This window comes from Arvicola amphibius, chromosome 2 (assembly GCF_903992535.2).
Source record: "Arvicola amphibius chromosome 2, mArvAmp1.2, whole genome shotgun sequence".
NCBI lineage: Eukaryota > Metazoa > Chordata > Mammalia > Rodentia > Cricetidae > Arvicola > Arvicola amphibius.
In genome coordinates, this window is record NC_052048.2 from 152,044,460 (window position 1) to 152,067,150 (window position 22,691).

Below are 22,691 nucleotides of genomic sequence, written 5' to 3' on the forward strand. Positions count from 1 at the left end.
GGGATCCGATGCTAAAATGCCTCTTCCACTTACTGATAAATGGGCATCCGCTGGTGTGTGGTGTTAAAGAAGTGGTTTTCAGTTGGCTTTTGATCTTAACAGACTCACTACACAGCAGCAGTGACTGGTTCAGAAGCTTGGGATTGCTTACACCGTGGTTATTTATTCTCCTTAGGGTGTTCCTGGCTGAACAGTTTGAGTTCCTTCAGCCACACTTGGATGCTGTGATGCCTGCAGCCAAAAAGCCCTTTCTTCAGCAGTTTTATTCTCAGGTCAGAGATGATGTGGTCTGTTATTCCAATGGGAACAAGGCAGAGCTGCCGCCAGCATTTAAGTTGATAGTTTTATCACGAGATACTGAGTTACAGGGGAGCTGAATAAAATATCCTTCCATTTATGTATGGCGTCCTATGGTAAATAAATCCCTAGGGGTGGGGGCGGGGCAGTGAGTGAGAGTGGAATCCCAAACTAAGGTAACAGGAAGAGAGGGGAAGTGAAAACAAGGCCTTTATCTCATTAAAATATTTTATTAATTGAAATCTCTAAATGTTTAATTTATATTTTTGTATATAGTACATACTAGGAAAGGACAGAACATTCTTTTTAGGTGTAGCACTTATAGAAGTAATTGTTTTGTTTCTGTGTAACTTTCCAGACTGTCTCAACTGCCAGTGAACTACGCAAACCCATTTACTGGATTGTGGCTGGTAAAGCTATTGATTATGAACAGATGCTTCTCCTCATGACTAATGTGAAGTGGGATGTCAAAGAGATTATGTCACAACACAACATATATGTAGACGCATTGCTGAAGGCAAGTGCTCTGGGAACTGTCCTTGCTATTGATCACTTTAGGAGACATGGGCTCTAAAATGTGAGATCATTTCTGGGATGGGGGCACGGAGTTGAATTGAGGCACACAGATTCTGAATTTTGTGCCTGTTTTGAGTTGTGATACTTACAGATTTGTGGTTTTGTGGGTTTTTTGGGTGTTGTCTTAATTTTGCTCCCTAGTTTCTAACTTTGAATTAGTTTGAATGCTGCATGCCATGGCTGCCTTCCTGATAGGACCCCAGTAGCCACAGCTCTAAACCTAAGAAAGTGTTTCTATGTAGTCATTTCTACAGCTCCATGTGTATTCTTTTGACAGGGTCATGTTCCTCACTGCAGGTTGGGTTTTCTAGAAATCACATTCCTTTTGCAAGGTCTTCTGTGATATTATGTGTGTGGACGATGCCTGCTTTTTAAGTTCCTTAACGAGAGTTGCAGTTTACTTTTTTTCATTTGTGAATCAGGCGATATTTATGACCACCTGACTTGTACCTGACCTGATAGAAATCTGCCAGTGTAGTTGTTCATTAAGGAGCTTGTGTGACTTTAAGGAATAGCCCTGTCAGTGGAGATAAGAGCTCCCAGCTGAGTGGATGCAGTTACTATCCAGTGGTGTCTATGTGATCAAAACAAGGCCACCAAAGAGGAGTATAGGAAGTAGGTGGGAGGTGCCACTTGATTGTCCTGGTCACAGAAGGAATCTAATAATGAAACAAAGAAAAGGTAGCATGTGGAGTATCTAATAAAGAGTGTCTGGGAAAAGCAACTTTCAGAGATACTTCATTTTCCTTTCTGTCAACATAGAGGAGTTGACCTGTAGAGTCCTGGTTTTTATCTCATTTATGATCATTCTTAGTAGCTAGCATACCTGAGAACCAGTGAAGCCATAGTTTGGAACGTAGGTTAGGTAGGGTTTATTTGCTGTGCCTGACCACCACTTACAATGCCCCTCTGCAGGGCTAGCAGGTTGTCTCCAGACAGACTCAAAAGCTGTGCTTGGTTGTGTCTCGGAGTGCCGTTGGGATCTGAGTGGTGAATGACAGGTGTGCAGCTTCTGCTTTTGCTTTTATGGAATTGAGATATTCTTGTTTTTGCGATCTCAATTGCCACTTTTAATTGGAATATAAAAATTAAGTGTGATGTTTAAATAATGATGTCTGCTCATTTCAAAACAATATGGTGACTTTATTTTTATGTCATATTTCCTTGGTTTATTGAGGTAATACATAAGGTAGGTGCTTTTTGGTGTTGTGTTGTGTTTTGTTTGTCAGAATCCAGATGCCTAGAAAGTACAGTGTCAAGGCTTAATGCAGATTAGCACCTGTGGGCGGGGCTGATTTCCCACCAATCTCATTGACCTATTGCATGCCCATGTGATGAAAAGGGGCAGGGCAGCTGTCATGGCGTCTTTTGTGGAAGCGTCAGTCTCCGGGCATGTGGACCCCACTTCCAACACTGTCATTCTGGGGGTTGGGTTTTCAGAAGATGAACGCGAGGTAACAAAACTTTGGAACCATTTTCCATGGCAAATGTCAGACCCAGGGAATGAAGGAAAAGACGTCTGTGCTCAGGAAGTACACTGCTGAAAGGCACTGCTTGCTCTCACATCTTAATGCCTTGAAAAATGATTATTCTGAAGAAAAGCCAATATTATTCAGATTATTTATCTGAATCTATCCTTTTTAGTGGCCCATGGCCATCATTAAATGTACAGGTTAGTTTTCTGATACTTTCTGTTCTTTGTGTTACTTTCCTGAATTTAAATTGTGAGAGAACAAAAGTTGATGTTCTTGTTCTCATGTAATCCTGAGTAAAATGCAGTGGCTTGTTTAACAAGTCATACCCGTGAACACTAAACTTAGCAATAAGTAGTAGGTTTGTGTATTAAGCCTATAACTTACTAAAGTAAAATATTAATAAAAGTTCCCGAAGTATGACTTGAAATCCAGAGTGTTTTACTATAACAAATGCATGAGTGAATGCCACAGTGCTGCTCCTCTGTGCATTGAAACCGCTGATGGAGAGCAGTTACTTATTTAGCTTTGGTTTGAAAAAGTAAGCTTACTGAATTGGAGACACATTTCTTTAAAAAGAATAATTAAAAGCAATGAACTTAAAAAATAAATCATCAAGAAAAGTTATTATTTGGGAAGTAACCAAGAAGCAGTAGGTGGTGCAGCCATCATGTGTGCAGCTTACCTGACCTGATCCAGGTGATTCTTCCTATGTCTCATTAGGACTTGTGATTGCAGATTGGTCCCAACTTGCTAAACATTATGTCATTTCTCTGTTCAGAAAAGTTCCACCTTAATCCTTCCTAAGTTTATGTGAAATATATTGCCAGGGAAGAGCCAGTGGCCTTCCTTCTGTGTTGTGAGCATTTAGTTGACAGTAGTCCATAGGCCATCCACTGAAAGATGAACTACTTACTGCTATTGTAAGGTCATTTATGTTTCCTAAATTAGTTTTTTATGTTTTCATTATTAATACAATCTTCTTGTGAAAGTTAAGACAATAAAAATGCTTAGTTTTTTCTTTAATAAAAATGTTTAATGTTGGTTTTCCTTTGTACTGAAGTTTTGTGACTTTGAAGGATGTAACTTTCAAATCATGTATGTATGTAATAGTGTATTTAATGTTAAATAATGATTATGGAAGAAAACAGGTAATTAGTTACTCTCAAGGGAGTGTAAATACTGGCAAGCTATGAATAATTAATTTTGAGTTGAAAGTTTATTAAAATACACTTTAAAATTGTGTCTCTCCAAATTAAGTCAATCAGGTTTTTTAGTTCACAGTAGACAATCAAAAAATTTTGACATGTAAAAATACTTATAATCATGATTAAAATTGTTTAGTCAATTGAAACTTATTTCTCTTTAGATAAATGTAATATGGTCTGTGCAATAGTGTAGTCTATGTTTTTTCCTAAAATGTTTATTTACTTATGGCGTGTGTGAGAGAGAGAAAGATCTGCATGGGCATGAGGTCAGAAGATGGCTGTGTTCATGACTGTCTTCTGCAGAAAGGGCCTTTACCTATGGAGCCATTTTGCCAAGCCTGATTTTGTGTGTGTGTGTGTGTGTGTGTGTGTGTGTGTAATATATATGTATATGTATGTATATTTATTTATTAAAAATTTCCGCCTCTTCCCCGCCTCCCATTTACCTCCCCTCCCTCCACTACCCCTCCCTCTCGAAGAGCAGTAGGGGTTCCCTGCCCTGTGGGAAGTCCAAGGTCCTCCCTCCTCCATCCAGGTCTAGGAAGGTGAGCATCCAAACAGGCTAGGACCCCCCCCCCCCCCCGAAGCCAGTATATGTAGTAGGATCAAAATCCAGTGCCATTTTCCTTGGCTTCTCACCAGCCCTCATTGTCCGCCATGTTCAGGGAGTCCGGTTTTATCCCATGCTTTTTCAGTCCCAGTCCAGCTGGCCTTGGTGAGCTCCCATTAGATCAGCCCCACCATCTCGATGGGTGGGTGCACCCCTCGCGGTCCTGACTTCCTTGCTCATGTTCTCCCTCCTTCTGCTCCTCCTTGGGACCTTGGGAGCTCAGTCCAGTGCTCCAATGTGGGGCTCTGTCTCTATCTCCATCCATCGCCAGATGAAGGTTCTATGGTGATTTGCAAGATATTCATCAGTATGGCTATAGGATCTGGCCATTTCTGGCTCCTTCTCCTCAGCTGCCCAAGGATCTAGCTGGGGGCATCTCCCTGGACACCTGGGAACGCTTCTAGAGTCAAGACTCTTGCCAGCCCTAAGATGGCTCCCTTAATTACGATATATACTTCCCTGCTCCCATATCCACCCGTCCTATATCCCAACCATCTCATTCCCCCACGCTCTCCCCATCCTCCCCTTCACACTTTTCTCTCCCTATCTCCCCTTACCCCCATCCCATTCCACCCCCAAGTTCCCAATCTTGTCTCCTTCCAATATCGAGGAGGATAACTATATGTTTTTCTTTGGATTCACCTTCTTATTTAGCTTCACTAGGATCACGAATTATAGTCTCGATGTCCTTTAGTTATGGCTAGAAACCAATTATGAGTGAGTACATCCCATGTTCAACTTTTTGGGTCTGGGTTGCCTCACTCAGAATAGTGTTTTCTATTTCCATCCATTTGTATGCAAAATTCAAGATGACATTTTTTTTTTTTTTTTACCAGTGAGTAGTACTCTAATGTGTATATATTGCAAAGTTTCCTCATCCATTCTTCCACTGAAGGGCATCTAGGTTGTTTCCAGGTTCTGGCTATTACAAATAATGCTGCTATGAACATAGTTGAACAGATGCTTTTGTAATATGATAGGCCATCTCTTGGATATGTTCCCAAGAGTGGAATTGCTGGGTCCTGGGGTAGTATGATCCCGAATTTCCTGAGAAACCACTACACTGCTTTCCAAAGTGGTTGCACAAGTTTGCATTCCCACCAGCAATGGATGAGTGTACCCCTTACTCCACATCCTCTCCAGCAAAGGCTATCATTGGTGTTTTTGATTTTAGCCAATCTGACAGGTGTAAGATAGTATCTCAATGTTGTTTTGATTTGCATTTCCCTGATTGCTAAGGAGGTTGAGCATGTCCTTAAGTGTCTTTTGGCCATTTGAATGTCTTCTGTTGAGAATTCTCTGTTCAATTCAGTGCCCCATTTTTTTTTTTATTTTTTTTATTTTTATTTTTTTTTTAAGTGTTTCTTTTTTTTTATTATTTTTTTTATTTTTTTTATATTTAAAAATTTCCATCTCCTTCCCTCCTCCTCCCCCCTCCCTCCCCTCCTTCTCCCCCTTCTCTCCCCTCCTTCTCCCCCTTCCCTCCCCTCCCCTCCACCCATACCTCCCCTCCCTCCCTCTCAAGGCCAAGGAGCCATCAGGGTTCCCCACTCTATGCTAAGACCAAGGTCCTCCCACCTCCCCCCAGGTCCAGGAAGGTGATCAACCAAGCTGAGAAGGCTCCCACAGAGCCCGTCCATGAAGAACAATCAGAGCCCAGAGCCATTGTCCTTTGCTTCTCAGTCAGCCCCCGCTGTTGGCCACACTCAGAGAGACGGGTTTGGTCGCATGATCCATCAGTCCCATTCCAACTGGAGTTGGTGATCTCCCATTAGTTCTGTCCCACCGTTTCCATGAGTGAACGCACCCCTCTCGTTCCTGACTTTCTCCCTCATGTTCTCGCTCCTTCTGCTCCTCATCGGGACCTTGGGAGCTCAGTCCAGTGCTCCAATGTGGGGCTCAGTCATCTTCCCCATCTGTCGCCAGCTGGAGGTTCCCTCACGGTCCTGACTTTCTTTCTCATGATAATAATAAGAAGAATCTCTACCTGACGATAGATGAAGAAAATGACAGAGCCCCACCTTGGAGCACCGGACTGAGCTCCCAAGGTCCTGATGAGGAGCAGAAGGAGAGAGAACAGTGCCCCATTTCTTAATTGGGTTAATTAGCATTTTAAAGTCTAGTCTCTTGAGTTTCTTATATATCTTGGACATCAGACCTTTATCTGTTGCGGAGTTGGTGAAGATCTTTTCCCAGTCAGTAGGCTGCCTTTTTGTCTTAGTGACAGTGTCCTTTGCTTTACAGAAGCTGCTCAGCTTCAGGAGGTCCCATTTATTCAATGTTGCCCTTAATGTCTGTGCTGCTGGGCTATACGTAGGAAGCGGTCTCCTGTGCCCAAATGTTGTAGAGTACTTCCCACTTTCTCCTCTAACAGGTTCAGTGTGTTCAGATTGATATTGAGGTCTTTAATCCATTTGGACTTGAGTTTTGTGCATGGTGATAGATATGGATCTACTTTCATTCTTCTACAGGTTGACATCCAGTTATGCCAGCACCATTTGTTGAAGATGCTTTCTTTCTTCCATTGTGTGCTTTTAGCTCCTTTATCAAAAATCAGGTGTTCATAGGTGTGTGGGTTAAGATCTGGGTCTTCTATTCGATTCCATTGGTCGACTTCTCTATTTTTATGCCAATACCAAGCTGTTTTCAATACTGTAGCTCTGTAATAGAGTTTGAAGTCAGGGATGGTAATGCCTCCAGAAATTCCTTTATTGTATAAGATTGTTTTGGCTATCCTGGGTTTCTTGTTTTTCCATATAAAGTTGATTATTGTCCTCTCAAGATCTGTGAAGAATTTTGATGGGATCTTTAAAGGGATTGCATTGAATCTATAGATTGCCTTTGGTAGAATTGCCATTTTTACTATGTTGATCCTCCCAATCCAAGAGCAAGGGAGATCCTTCCATTTTCTGGTATCCTCTTCAGTTTCTTTCTTCAAAGACTTAAAATTCTTGTCAAATAGATCTTTCACTTCCTTGGTTAGAGTTACCCCAAGATATTTTATGCTATTTGTGGCTATCATGAAAAGTGACGCTTCTCTGATTTTTTTCTCTGCTTCCTTATCCTTTGTATATTGGAGGGCAACTGATTTTTTGGAGTTGATCTTGTATCCGGCCATGATACTAAAGGAGTTTATCAGCTGTAGGAGTTCTTTGGTGGAGTTTTTGGGGTCGCTTATGTACACTATCATATCATCTGCAAATAACGAAAGTTTAACTTCTTCCTTTCCAATTTGAATCCCTTTGATCCCCTTGTGTTGTCTTATTGCTATTGATAGAACTTCAAGCACTATATTGAAGAGATAAGGAGAGAGTGGACAGCCTTGTCGTGTTCCTGAATTTAGTGGGATGGCCTTGAGTTTCTCTCCATTTAATTTGATGTTAGCTGTTGGCTTGCTGTAAATAGCCTTTATTATATTTAGGAATGACCCCTGTATCCCTAATCTTTCCAAGACCTTTATCATAAAGGGCTTTTGAATTTTGTCAAATGCTTTTTCAGCATCTAATGAGATGATCATATGGTTTTTATCCATCAGTTCATTTATATGGTGGATTAAATTGATAGATTTTCATATGTTTAACCAGCCCTGCATCTCTGGGATGAAGCCTACTTGATCATAGTGTATAATTTTTCTATTGTGTTCTTGGATTCTGTTTGCCAGTATTTTATTGAGAATTTTTGCATCGATGTTCATGAGTGAGATTCGCCTGTAATTCTCTCTCTTGGTTGAGTCTTTGTGTGGTTTAGGTATCAGGGTAATTGTAGCTTCATAAAAGGAATTTGGCAATGACTGTTCTGTTTCTATATTATGAAATACATTAAGGAGTATAGGTATTAGGTCTTCTTGGAAGTTCTGGTAGAATTCTGCATTGAAACCATCTGGTCCTGGGCTTTTTTTGATAGGGAGGTTTCTGATAACAGTTTCTAATGTTTCACGACTAACAGGAATATTTAGATTGTTCACCTGGTCCTGGTTTAACTTTGGTGTATGGTACTTATCTAAACAAGTGTCCATTTCTTTTACATTTTCCAATTTTGTGGCATACAGGCTTTTGTAGTAAGATCTAATGATTCTCTGAATTTCCTCTGTGTCTGTGGTTATGTCCCCCTTTTCATTTCTGATCTTATTAATTTGCGTGTTCTCCCTCTGCCGTTTGATTAGTTTGGATAGGGGTTTGTCAATCTTGTTGATTTTCTCCAAGAACCAGCTTTTTGTTTCATTGATTCTTTGGATTGTTTTCTGTGATTCTATTTTGTTGATTTCTGCCCTCATTTTGATAATTTCCAGTCTTCTACTCCTCCTAGGTGAGTCTGCTTCTTTCTTTTCTAGAGCTTTCAGGTGTGCTGTTAAGTCTCCAATGTGTGCTTTCTCCGTTTTTTTTTAAGTGGGCACTTGGTGCTATGAATTTTCCTCTTAGCACTGCTTTCATAGTGTCCCATAGGTTTGAGCATGTTGTGTCTTTGTTTTCATTAAATTCAAGGAAGACTTTAATTTCTTTCTTTATTTCTTCCTTGACCCAGCTGTGGTTCAGTAGTTGATTGTTCAGTTTCCATAGTTTTTAGGCTTTCTGGGGGTAGCATTGTTGTTGAATTCTAATTTTAATCCATGGTGATCCGATAGGATACAGGTGGTTACTAATATGTTTTTGTAACTGTGGAAGTTTGCTTTGTTAGCGAGTATGTGGTCAATTTTTGAAAAGGTTCCATGAGCTGCAGAAAAGAAGGTATATTCTTTCCTGTTTGGGTGGAATATTCTATAGCTGTCTGTTTAATCCACTTGGTTCATTACCTCTATTAAGTCTCTTAATTCTCTGTTAGGTTTCTGTCAGATTGGCCTGTCCATTGGTGGGAGAGAAGTGTTGAAGTCTCCCACTATCAGTGTGTTTAGTTTGATTGCTGCCTTGAGTTCTAGTAATGTTTCTTTTACATAAGTGGGTGCTTTTGTATTAGGGGCATAGATATTCAGGATTGAGACTTCATCCTGATGGATTGTTCCTGTTACGAATAAAAAGTGTCCGTCTCCATCTCTTCTGATTGATTTTAGTTTGAAGTCAACTTTGTTAGAAATTAGTATGGCCACACCGGCTTGTTTCTTAGGTCCATTTGTTTGATAAACCTTTTCCCAACCCTTTACTCTGAGTAGATGTCTGTCTTTGTGGTTGAGGTGTGTTTCTTGTAAACAGCAGAATGTTGGATCCTATTTTCGTATCCAATCTCTTAGCCTGTGCCTTTTTATAGGAGAGTTGAGTCCATTGATATTAAGTGATATTAATGACCAGTGGTTGTTAACTCTAGTCATCATTTTTTTTTGGTAGTGGAGATTATGTATTTCCCTTTTTTGAGATGTGCTAGTGAAGGGTTGCTAGATGTCTGAGTTATTGTGGGCATTGTTGGATTCCTTGGGTGTGATTTTCCTTCTATTTCCTGGAAGGCTGGATTTGCGGCTACGTATTGTTTAAATTTGTTTTTATCCTGGAAAATTTTGTTTTCTCCATTTATAGTGAACGAAAGCTTGGCTGGGTATAGTAATCTGGGCTTGCATCCATCGTCTCTTAGTTTCTGCAGAACATCTATCCAAGACCTTCTGGCTTTCATGGTTTCTATAGAGAAGTCAGGTGTTAGTCTGATAGGTTTACCTTTATAAGTTACTTGACCTTTTTCCTTTGCAGCTCTTAATATTCTTTTTTTATTCTGTATGTTTTGTGTTTTGATTACAATATGGCTGGGAGATTTTTTTTTTGATCCAGTCTTTTTGGTATTCTGTAATCTTCTTGAACCTTCATAGGAATATCTTTCTGTATGTTGGGAAAGTGTTCTTCTATAATTTTATTAAATATATTTTTGGATCGCTGAGCTGTACTTCTTCTTTTACCTCTATTATTCTGAGGTTTGGTCTTTTTATTGTGTCCCAGATTTCCTGAATGTTTTGTGATGAGAATTTGTTGGATTTGCTGTTTTCTTTGATCAGTGCGTTTATTTTCTCTATGGTATCTTCAGAATGTGAGTTTCTTTCTTTTATTTCTCGTATTCTGTTGGTAATGCTTGTTTCTGTAGTCTCTATTCATTTACTTAGATTTTCCATATCCTGCCGGCCCTCGGCTTGTGTTTTCTTCCTTGCCTCCATTTCAGTTTTCAAGTCTTGAACTGTTTCCATTATCTGTTTGATTGTTTTTCCTTGGTTTCCTAGGATATCATTTACAGATTTACTCAATTCTTCAACCTTTTTGTTATTCTTCTCATCCATTTAAGGGAGTTTTTCACCTCCTGTTTAAGGACTCTATTACTTTCATAAAGTTAGTTTTTTCTATATCTTCTTGATTAGGGTGTTCAAGTACTCCTGTTGTAAGTTCGCTGGGTTCTGGTGCTTTCATGTTGTTTTTCAAAGTATTGGAGGAATTCTTGCATTGGTGCCTGCCCATCTCTTCCTTCTACTAATCCCCAGTGGATCTTATTTTACAAGTTCAATTCTCCTTGCTTGCCAGGCAGCTCACAGGCAAAAGGCCTACCTTGCTGCAGGCAGGCTATTGAAGCAAATGACCTCCCACCTGCCTGGTTGCACTCAGTACCAGGTCCCAGCGCCCAAACAGGCTGAGCTGGGCGTTTTATGGCCCCGAAGAAGGGAGGATGAAGGCGTGTGGTTCTGTGTGCAAGCTGGGATGGGACAGGAAGAGAGAGGCAGTGTCCAGGTAGAATAGCCCCTTCAGGATGACTAGGAGGTGTAGGAGGTTGAGGAATGTCTGTGGTCCATCTCCGGACTCACTCCAATGAATGATGGGTCTTCTGGTAGACAATCAGGTCTCCTTGCTGGCTAGGCAGCTTGCTGACCTTGATTATATTTTTTAAAACTTTTACACTAAATCCAATTTGCCTTTGTCATTAATTCCCACCCACCCCCGTTTTTGCTTCATTTAGTTAAAATCTCTGTCTTTGGTTCTTTTTTTTATTTTTTTAAATATTTTGTGTGGGTGGGGTGGAATACTGAGGGATTAAAATTATAGCCATGACTTTTGTTCCCCTTAGGAATTTGAGCAATTTAACAAGCAGTTAAGTGAAGTTTCTAAGAGAGTTCGGATACCCTTGCCTGTCTCAAATATACTTTGGGAACATTGTATCCGGCTAGCTAACAGGACTATTGTCGAAGGGTAAGTCTCAAGAAAGCATTTTCTTAACTTGTAATGTACTATATGAATGACATATATGTTCCTAATGACTGGAAAGCATAGAGATAATGATCAGTAGGTTACATGCTTGAGACCATCCTGGAGAGGGAACCATAGCTCACACTGTGCCTATCTCTTGTGGGTTATTTTGTTGATTTTGATATTGGACCAAGATAAGCAATTCAGAACCACTAGATTATCTGAAAAAAAACTGATAATGATTATCTAATAACTTTTATGAGTATTCATAACATTTATTGAATATTATTTACTGAGCCAGAGATTTCACAGATTTTGTTGGCAAATCCTGACTTACCTGTGTTTGTAATTCTTACTGGAAAATCTTAGGTCAGGAAGTCCAGACTTAGAGGGAGTGAGTAACTTGTTTAGGTTCACAATGTTCATATGCAAAGAGGTCTCCTGAACTCTTGGTGTTCTGATGGCAAAATCAATGTACAGATTGCCTGCATAATTGCTCATTCCTGTCTTCGTCTTCCAAAGATTCCTAGTTTGTACATGGTAAAATAGAAGAAAATATGCTCAATATGTAAACAGCTATTTTAAAGACTGTGCACAGTGAATTTTATGTCATCTTTCATCTAATTTCTCTTTCTTTGTGTCTCGTTATGAAAAGAATATCTTAGAAAGTGGGAAAGTCATGGAGATGACCTTTTCAAATCATAGTACTTTATGAAAGATGGCTGTGTCAACAGCCACTGCTTAGAAGTATTAGAAATAAATTTGTTTAAATAAAAAATGATAAATATGTATTAAGCTTCCACATAAGGCACATTATTTAAAAAAATAAACCACAAAAATCCATTGATTGTTAAATAATATAAGCAATGAAATGGTTCATTTCCTAACATTGAACATATCACAGATTTAGGAGTAGTAAAATACAGTTCTGTGGGGTTATACCTCTGTCATTATTAGGCATCTACCTTAAAATCTAGTATTTCAGTAGTGAGGTGTATGAGAATATATCCATAAATCATTTTATTATGGAAAATATGAATAGTGTTGATGGGAGAACTGTATCATTTGTTCCTTTTTCATTGAATTGCTACAATATTGAAGTGTTTTCTAACTTGAATATGACTTTGGAGTATTTGAACAGTTTTAACAATAATTTTTGGTAGCCAGATTACCTGATTGAGTCTATTTGTCTTTCAGACAGTTGTGTTAACTGAATGCAGAAAACTAGTCCATAGACCAAATGAGAACCTTTGAGCGACTTACTTTATTTTGCAAATGAAGAACGTATAGATAGGAATAATACTAAGGACTAAACAGATAGGTAAAGGACTAGCAGGACCACAGCGCGTTCCTGGGACACAAGACTTTGTACTATTTTTCTCAGCATCTCATCTCTTGTCATCTTATTGTTGTGTCTCTTAGATACGCCAATGTCAAGAAGTGCAGTAATGAGGGTCGTGCCTTGATGCAGTTGGATTTTCAACAATTTTTAATGAAACTTGAGAAACTAACTGATATTAGACCCATTCCTGATAAAGAGTTTGTGGAAACATATATCAAAGCATACTACCTAACTGAGAATGACATGGAGCGATGGATCAAAGAGCATAGGGTGAGAGGGGGTCAGCGTGTGCTCTTTGCCATGTGCTTTTCTTGTCTGGTGTGTTGTGTAACTTAGAATCATGCGGTAAACACGAAGAAGCACTGCTTAGGTGCCTTTCACCACATTCACACAGGCGGTGTGATGGCTTACCTTGTCACATCCTTCCTGTTGATCTTAGAACTAGAAAGTGAGCAATGGGTTTCCCATTCTGTATCACAGGAAGAGACTGAACGTGATTTGTATCAAAATAAATTGAGTATAGCAATACTGAAATGATTCATAAGCTGTAGAACCTAACTTTTGTACTCTTAAACAGTGAAATGGTATCATCCTCATCATGGTGGCTTGTGTGGATGATTTGCAAACATTAATACACAAGGCTACACTCTTAAAAAGCATTACATTTTGCCTTTAATGTAGATTTGATTGATTTTCTTCAGTTATTTAGAATGCTAAAGTTTTACACCTTAAACACACACACACACACACACACACACACACAACATGCACGCACGCACGCACGCGAACGTTCTCAGCAGAGTGCAGTCTGTCTGACCCTTGGGTTATTTGTCCAGATAGACAGTGTTTGAACAGGTCTTGAGGAGAGCGTGGAGTTTTTTATTTCTTCTCATTTTTTTTTATTAAAAATTCCCATCTCCTCCCCTCCTCCTCCCACTTCCCTCCCCTCCCTCCCACCCATACCCCCACTCCGCCCCTCTCCAAGCCAAAGAGCCATCAGGGTTCCCTTCACTATGTTAAGTCCAAGGTCCTCCCAGCTCCCCCTAAGTCCAGGAAGGTGAGCAACCAAACTGACAAGGCTCACAGTGAGCCCGTCCATGCTGTAGAGTTCATGCTCATCGCCGTTGTCCTTGGTTTCTCAGTCCTCCTCCACCATCAGCCACATTCAGAGAGTCCGGTTTGGTCCCCTGTTCCATCAGTCCCATTCCAACTGGACTTGGTGGTCTCCCGTTAGATCTGTCCCACCGTCTCAATGGGTAAACGCACTCCTCACGGTCCTGACTTCCTTGCTCATGATCTCCCTCCTTTTGCTCCTCATCAGGACCTTGGGAGTTCAATCCGGTGCTTCTATGTGGGGCTCTGTCATTTTCTCCATCCAATGCCAGGTGAAGGTTCTATGGTGATATGCAAGATATTCATGAGTATGGCAATAGGATCTGAACATTTCTGGCACCCTCTCCTCATCTGCCCAAGGAACTAGCTGGGGGTGTCTTCCTGGACACCTGGGAACCCCTCTAGAGTCAAGTCTCTGCCAACCCTAGAATGGCTCCCTTAATTAAGATATAGTTACCTGCAACCAAGCAGGAGTATCCTAATTTTAGGACCAACCTTGGTTTTACAGTGAGTTTAGGACCAGCTTTATCTACAAAAGGTTCTGTCTCCAACAGAACAAAATAAAAGCAACCAAACTAAACTTATAAAAAGAAGAAAGAAAGAGAGAGGAGAAGAAAAGAAAACCATCAAATCTTATTACTGGCAGTAAGTCCAGTGTTCACATGGGCTTTAAAAATGGGTAATAGCTGAGTAACGTTTTATTCATTTGGGTAAGGAAATGAGTTATCCCTTGTATTTAACTTATTTGACTTATCCTTTTGAGTTTTAATATTGTACAAAGATGAAATGAACCTTAGTATGATTTTTATATATGTCTAATGTTGGTTGGAAAAAGTTGAGATATACATGTTGTTTTTAAGGACTTTTTGATAAATTAACCAGAATTGAGAAAAACTTCAGGACTCGTCTTCCCACTGATATTTGAGCACCAGAACATTCACCCTTTATCTATAGGCTGCTGTGATTTCACTTACTCAGCAGAGTGAGCTGCCAGTGCTCAGTGTTGGTGCTGGGGGGGGGGTTGTGAGGATGTACAGAGTGCCTGAGGATCGATGGAAAGCACCGCTTCTCGGTGTCTATTACTTGATGCAGAAATGATGTCCCCTTTAAGGTTTATTCTTTTAATATAGCAAGTCAACTTTGCAGCTTAGTGCTGTAGAAGTTTAACTGACAGTATTTGCAGCTCAGTGACATTTTTCAACACAGCAGGGAATGTCCTACAGGTTCTGAACTGAACAGTGGGGAGCTTCTAAAACTGCTCTTTGCCAGAGCAAGTCCAGTGCTCAGTGATGTTGGATACTGAATGCTGAGCAGACAGAAGATGCTTTGTCAGGTGGTGCCAGGCACTTAAATGAAGCCATCTACTGGGGTTTAGATCTCTTCCTTTTAACGTGCTGCTCTCTTTAACAGCGCCTTCAGTACAAGGAGGCTTTCTGTTCTCTTAGAAGGTGAAAGTGCACAATTGTCCCTCCCTGTCTTAACTCCTGTTCCAGAAGAAAAACAGTATGCCAGCATTTCTGAGGAACCATTTACCCATCCTACCAGTGAACTGTTGAACACCTAAACTAGATAGATATGGGCAGTGAAAGATATTTAGTCTTCATTTTACTAATTGCCTGATAGTTGTAATATGAGCAGCTGAAAAGAGTGACTTGGGTTGGAGAGATGACTCAGCAGTTAGAGCTCTTTTATTGCTTCTGCAGATTTGACTTCCAGCATCTACATGGCACTCACAAACTTCGCTAACTCAGGTGTCGGAATCCAGCACCCTCTTCTGATCTCTGCAGACACCAAAGTCATGTGTACATATACATATATAAAGGCAAAATATACATATAGAAAGACAAAACACTCATATACATAAAAATAAATCATTTACGTCTTCTAAGGTGTCTTTCTGATTCATTGCCTTGTTTTTATGTCATAGAGGAATCATTGTTATGTTGGAGATTTTTAACTGAAGTGTAAAATATAGAATTTTAAAATTGGAAATGGCAATATGTTTTGATAACTTACAGACTACCACAGAAACAGGTATGAAGTCTGTGTGGGCTTTAAAGCGATAAACAGCACATTTCATCGCTTGGCAGTATTTGAACAGATTCTACTGCTGCCTGCCTCCAGTACATTCTGCCCCAGCTCCCTGCCTGTACAGCACAGTAGACAGTTTGCCTTTTATGCTCCAGCTGTAATGTCTACTGTTCACCCTGCCTTACAGTGCTCAGAACCATCCACTGGCATCGGATATCTGCCTGCTCACCTGCTGCATTGATCAGATGAATCTGTACACTGAATGCTAAACTTGGATTTTCTTTCTTTGGACAGGAATATTCAACGAAGCAGCTGACCAACCTGGTGAATGTTTGCCTGGGATCTCATATCAATAAAAAAGCAAGACAAAAGCTCCTAGCAGCTATAGATGATATAGACAGGCCTAAAAGATAATGAGCACAAATCTGTCCTCAGAGGCATCGATCTTCTCTCAGCCTGTAGACATGAAAGGAGTTCTTCATGCACTCCTGACAATTCTCTGCTAAGAAAACTTGGAGATTGTCTTTTTGAACTGGAAAATAGAAAATACTCAAGTGTATATGGTGTGCTTAAGTGACTTTATATGCTCCAGTCTCTTCAAATTTTGCTCTTATTTGTTGTAACCTTTTCCTGAAAGTATCTTCCTGTCATAATTATTATTATGTGGCTACAGTGATACACTTTACAGAAGAGTGTATAACTACATATGAGAAGGAGCAGTGGCTGATGTGTCTTTAGAGAGAGTCATAATAAGCATGAGAGAGCGAATGGACAGTACTTCCTAATTATGAGCATTGCATGAGAATTTAAAAAGAATGTAAGTAAAACAGTTTAAAATCACTATGTTCTCTATTTTTAACTGCCAGAGCTTCTGCCAGAGTTAATTTGATTGTAACAGTGATTATAAATGATGAGATTTAATAAATGTCACCCTCAATGATCAACTGTGTGAGCTGTACTCTGATGTTTCTATCTGGCAGGAAGATTTCGGGAAGCAATAATGTGATGTTTTTTGTGTGCTTTTATTTTAGTTCCTAGAATCCTGGAACACCTGGTGGGAGGTCATTTCATTGCCCGTGCTTCCAGGACATGGGGAGCAGATTAAACAAGTGTTACAGATTTCCATATCTTTATGTGAAATATTATACAAGCTTTGCTGTCTCTGAATTCAGCTTTTAGGGCAGCAAAAACTGGGTTGAATGGCTGAAGGTGGAGCTGGTGTGAGTCATATGTATGCCTTCCTTAAGTATTTTTGGTAACCAGGTGTGAAATCTTTCAGTGTTTCAGTGTGGTGCTTCAGAACCCAACTAATTACTGTATGTTGCTGCTCTGAACTGTTGGAGTTGAGTACCTCCTGATAATAGAGTCAGTATCAAATGTGTGTTCTTTCTTACCTGGAATAGCAGTTATTAAGCTGGGTGGTGGTGGGGTACAGGTGACTGTGCAGGGTCTGTCTTAGAAATTGGCTTTGTGTCTAGTGAGTCTGAGGGGATGAGGTGGTTGGGCATGTAACTGATAAGAAAGTGGCCAAGAGGCAGAACAGTATAATGAAAGCCCTTTCCACACTTGCTGTGTTTCAGGGGGGGTCACTGATGAGTTTTATTTGTATCCAGCCTTTCATTCTACAGTTCACCTATCAGTTTTAAACTTTCTTCGTATAACAAGATGAGTGTGGTACTTTATACTCGCCTGTGATAGGGAGTTGGGTACTTATAAAGCAAATTTCCCCTAGCCTTTGTTTATTTGTAGCTACTTAAAAACAAGCCTAGGTAACCTTGGTCCTTTTGTTTAAATGATATATTTAGTTACATACATAAAAAACTGATTGATCCACTTTCTTAATTGACTAGGGGCTGCTAATATTTTTAAGCAGGGATTTTATTTTTGATTTCTATTCATTTCTACTTTAGTTACCTCTGTAAGATGAATCGCAATTACCTGCCTGTTAGAGCCTGGTTCTTTCTAGGCATTAAGACTGATAAAAAAGAAATGTTTCCTTAGCTGAGAGACTCAGCTGCGTGCTCTGCCGACCTATAAGTCCACCTTGCTCCCCTCTTTCCATCTGCAGAATAAAAACAGAACATTTCTTAGTGCTTTTGGTAAAGGTTTTGTTTTGTTTTTGCATTGAAAGGTACCATAATAAGTTCAACATCAAAACAGTAACAGGAGGCTCTAATCACAAAACTACCAGACATTTCTGGAATGCATTATACGGTGACATCAAATGACAACACTATAGTGTTTTGTGAACTATGGTAAAAAGAACTCAAAAGCTCGGAAAGTAAATGGAATTAATTTGCTCTTTAAAAAAGTGACTGCAGGAACCCCTACCCTTGAGACTATAAGTTTTTCTTAATTCAAACATTTTATGTGAAAGTGTCTTGCAGAATTCAGAATCTTATGTTCATATGGGAGCTTGATATCCTTTAAGAAATTATAATTACTTATCCAAATTAATTGCATCACATTTTAAAATGCTAGGAAGATGTGCACTACCTCAAAGGAACTAGTTTGTTTCCATTTATTTAGAAAGACCCTTAGAGCACCCAGCGTCCACCTTAATTATCTCACTAATCTGCTTTCAAGTCAGATTTCTGTTAGGAAATGCTGTGTGGTCACTTATCAAATCTTTAGGCAGAACCTCCTCTTAATTTTTTTTTTTTTATTTAACTAAATGCTAAAGTGAAACTTTAAATTGCTTTCTTTCGCTTGTCCATTGAAAAGTATCATAAAAAGACTTGTAATTCAGTTCTTTTGAAAGTTATTTTCTGTAATAGAAAAAAAATTTGAACCTGAAGATGAATTCCATTTGTACCAAAAGCAAACAGAAGTGGTACAGGGGAAAGGAGACATAAACATGTGTCATATTACTTTGAAAATTAACTTTGATATAGACTTTATAGTTGATAAAATGGCATTTAGCTCTTGTCAGTGACTAATGGTTAGTGAATTATTATTGCTCTGGTGTAATAATTGTAAATGTTAAGACTAGCTCATCTTCTTAGAGGTTTTTTCCTTGTGGAAAACATTTCTTCGTTTTTAATGGTCCACAGATTTTGAAGGCTATCAAAAAGCTTGTTTGTTTTTAGACTACATCTTTTATTATGCAGCCCAGGAAAACTTCAACCTGAAGCCCCTACTGCCTGTGCCTCCCCAGTACTGGCATTACAGCTTAGTGGTTTCGTTTGGCAAAATGCAGTTCTAGAGCCTTCCCAAGTGTGTGTATGTATGTGTGTATGTACGTACGTATGTACTTCATATGTATCAGAAGACAGGTCTTTGACTCCCTACTGCCTACTTCACCTTACTTTTGTATAGTGATATTTTATTTATGTTTTAATTAATAAAGATTGCCTTTATGGTAGATCTCCATTAGTTCAGGGCCACCCTGGGCTACACAAGATCAATGTAGAAACAGATCCAGGTGGTGGTGGCTCTCTCCTTTAATCCAAGTACTATGGAGTCACACACCTTTAATCCCAACTCTAAAGGGTACTATAAAATGGGAGGAGACAGACGCTCAGGACTCAGTCTGTAGTCACCCAGCCTTGGTAGAGGTAAGACTTTTCTGGTGGCTTGGCTGTTTTGCTTTTCTGATCTTCATCTTGAACCCTAATATCTGTCTCTGGGTTTTTATTGTTCATGGTAAAATTGAGAGATCCATCTGCCTCTGTCTCCCAGATCTTGGGATTAAAGGTGTGTGCCAGCACTGCCTGGGCCCTGGTAGCTTAGTTGTACCCTCTGATCTTCAGGCCAACATTATTAAAACATAAATAAAATACTACTACGCCTCCTGTCTTGTGTTACTAATAGAGACACTGACCAAAATGTGCCATTTCTGTGAAACTTCTCTGCTCAAGGACAGGTGTGAAGGAGTAAAGTTGGTAGGGAGATTAGTGGATACTGTGGCAGTCCAGTTTTAATGAGGGCGGAAAGCCTTGTGGAAGTAGCTGAGGCTGCCCCTGGGAAGTTGGGTAGATTGTAGAACATGATTGGGATTCTTTGTAGGGACAGCGAGGGGCCCCGTGGCTGGCACAGTAAGAGAATGAGCAGGAAGGATGTGACAGGAAGGGTCCCACGTGGAACTTCATAGAGAACAGAAAGGTACAGGCTGGGATGTGACTGAACTGTGAAACAGCTGACCAGAGAGGCAGTGACTTCATTTTTTTTAGCAAATCATTGTTTTCTAGAAGGTCACAGAAGTAAGGAGTCTAAGCTTGAGTCTGGCTACAGTGGTGCTGGGGATGGTGAGATGCTCTCAGACTTCAGGGATATTTGGAAGTCAGAGACAGAATCTGTAGATGCCTGAGGGGAAGAGTTAAACTTGTTTTAAGATTTGCTCTAGAAAATTGAAGTCTTTGAGGACTGAGTTTGTGAAGATCAAATGGGCTTGGAAGCTTGAGCTACCGTAAGGTAGAGGTGTTGAGGTGGCTGAAGACACCTGAGGCAGTTGGTGGGAGATGGAAGAGCCGCCAGTACAAACGTGAGCTAGAATGTGGCACAGAGCTGAGCCTGCTTTATGAATTGGGACAATCTGCTGCAGCCAGGAATGCTCGTGAGTTAACTGTTTCCTGCCAGGTAACAGATCAGGAGAAATTCCACATCATGTAGGAATGGTTAAGCAAAAGTCTTTTGGGGGAAATGTTGGGAGGAAGGAGAAAACAGGAGGGTGTAGATAGGAAATTGAGAGAAAGGAGAGTAGGAGGGAGACTTGGGTTTTTTGTTTTGTTTGTTTGTTGAGCAAATATGAGTATGAGAGCAATTTCCCCACCTATGGCCCACCTGGGTTCTCAGGCCTTGGAGCTTTCACTAGGAAGAAGTCATTATGTTTCTGGGTAGATGTGTTTCCAGGCAACCAGGTGAAGTCCAGGGCCACAATCCTAGAACATCGCTGTTGGGTACTATCTGGATTAAGTTGCTCTGGCATCTGGACAGCTCCTGCCTTCACTGTCTGTATCTGGTAGGATAAACAGGTAAAAATCCCCATTGCATTAGGGCCATATATCAAAGTGTGTGAGCTGTGAGTCAGAAACGCTCCTATTCAGGTGGAGACTGGGCACAAATTGGACTTAGTTGAAAAGATTGTCTTCCTCCCCACTCCCCCCCAAAAAAGTCTTGAGGATCAGAAAGACCAGTGTCCTGACCCAAGAAAGGTACTGCGGAGGATGGAGGCTGTATTGAGAATGTCTTGTGCAGTTAAGGAGGAAGCAAGAGTCCAGAAAGACAGTAGACCAGTACTGAGTGACAGGAATGCATTTGGAGAAGTGGACAGTGTAGGCCAGTCCACATCTAAAACATGGAATGGAATTGCCACTTACAGCTGCATCCACGGAAGGATGTCCTGTCAGCTGGGGTGCTGGGGGCGGTGTGCATGGAAGAGAGAGTGGCCCACTTACAGCTGCATCCACGGAAGCATGTCCTGTCAGCTGGGGTGCTGGGTGCGGTGTGCGTGGAAGAGAGAGTGGCCCACTTACAGCTGCATCCACGGAAGCATGTCCTGTCAGCTGGGGTGCTGGGGGCAGTGTGCGTGGAAGAGAGAGTGGCCCACTTACAGCTGCATCCACGGAAGCATGTCCTGTCAGCTGGGGTGCTGGGGGCGGTGTGCGTGGAAGAGAGAGTGGTGCACTTCCGTGCTTGTGTTTCAATGTACAGCACAGAGTCTTACCTTGCTCAGAACTCCAGGATGGATGAAATTCATGCACCCAGGCCCTTAGACAGGAGTTTCTGCCTACCTGGCTTGAGTAGCTGGTCTGTTCCTTTGGGGTAGGGTAGCCAGCTATATACTTATCTTCCAGAGCACCTATCCTGGATCTAACAATGGTTGGACTTTTCAGCATTGTGGAACAACATTGTGAAAAAAAGATTAATCCTCTCGTGTGTGTGTGTGTAACTTGAGACAAATATTGGCAACTTTAAAAGAAACAATAACTAACTTTGATTTCTTAACTTTTAATATCACCCATAGGCTGCAGAACGTAAAACCTGACTTGTTTTAATAGACTGTCCTAGACCAGCGGTCCTTCAAAGCAGTGGCCCAGCAGTTCCGATTCCTGTGAACTTGTGAGCCTTGTGTAGTGATGAATGGCAGGGCTGCGTTCCTGCTGCCCTGGCTCCCGCATGGCTAGCTTTACACGCAAAATAACAACACACAAATTTTATTCTTTTAAACACTGCCTGGCCCATTATTTCCAGCCTCTTACTCACATCTTGATTAACCCATATCTAATAATCTATGTAACACCATGAATGGTGTCTTACCCGGAAAGATTCAGCATGTCTGACCTGGTGGCTGGCTTCATCGCAACTGGTTGTAGAGACAGGGCAGTTGTCTGAGCCATCTACCTCACTTCCTTCTTCCTGTTCTGTCTACTCCACCCACCTATTTTCTAACCTATTAGGCCAAGCAGTTTTCTTTATTAACCAATGAAATCAACAGATTGATAGAAGACCCGCCTCCATCATTTCCCCTTTTTCTGTTTAAACAAAAAGGAAAGGCTTTAACTTTAACATAGTAAAATTACATATAACAAAACAGTTATCATGCAAAAATTACAGTTACAATATTTATATCTACTTTATCTTTTATCATAACAAAGGAAAACAACTATAACTATTCTTCTTCAGCTCCATCAAAGACTCCAGAAGGACACAATATTACCTAAGTAAATAAGAAATATGCAATTTCCAAACTCTAGAAATGATAGAGACATCTCGCTGCCTGGACAGTCACCCAAAGTTCTTTTGTATTGTAGGGGCATCTATCTTCGGCCTATAGGCCCACAGTATCCAACAGACTTTCCCATGAAGCAGGAAATTTCAAAGACAGTTCAGTCACTATCTGCTGTGTCCTACAGAATGACTACTCTTTCATGAATCAGGAACTACTACTACTCGAAGACTCTT

General features: G+C 40.5%; 1 protein-coding gene across 1 annotated transcript in view; it reads left to right on the plus strand.

Moving 5' to 3' along the window:
- Vps50 (VPS50 subunit of EARP/GARPII complex) overlaps positions 1–16,732 on the plus strand; it is a 132,679-nt gene extending 115,947 nt beyond the window's left edge. The window contains exons 24-28 of the mRNA XM_038320371.1: positions 176–272; positions 656–814; positions 11,184–11,305; positions 12,725–12,914; positions 16,083–16,732. Of these exons, the coding sequence (XP_038176299.1) occupies positions 176–272; positions 656–814; positions 11,184–11,305; positions 12,725–12,914; positions 16,083–16,202 (688 nt within the window). The 3' untranslated portion in view covers positions 16,203–16,732. The remainder of the gene's footprint in view (positions 1–175; positions 273–655; positions 815–11,183; positions 11,306–12,724; positions 12,915–16,082) is intronic.
- The last annotated feature ends 5,959 nt before the right edge of the window (positions 16,733–22,691 follow it).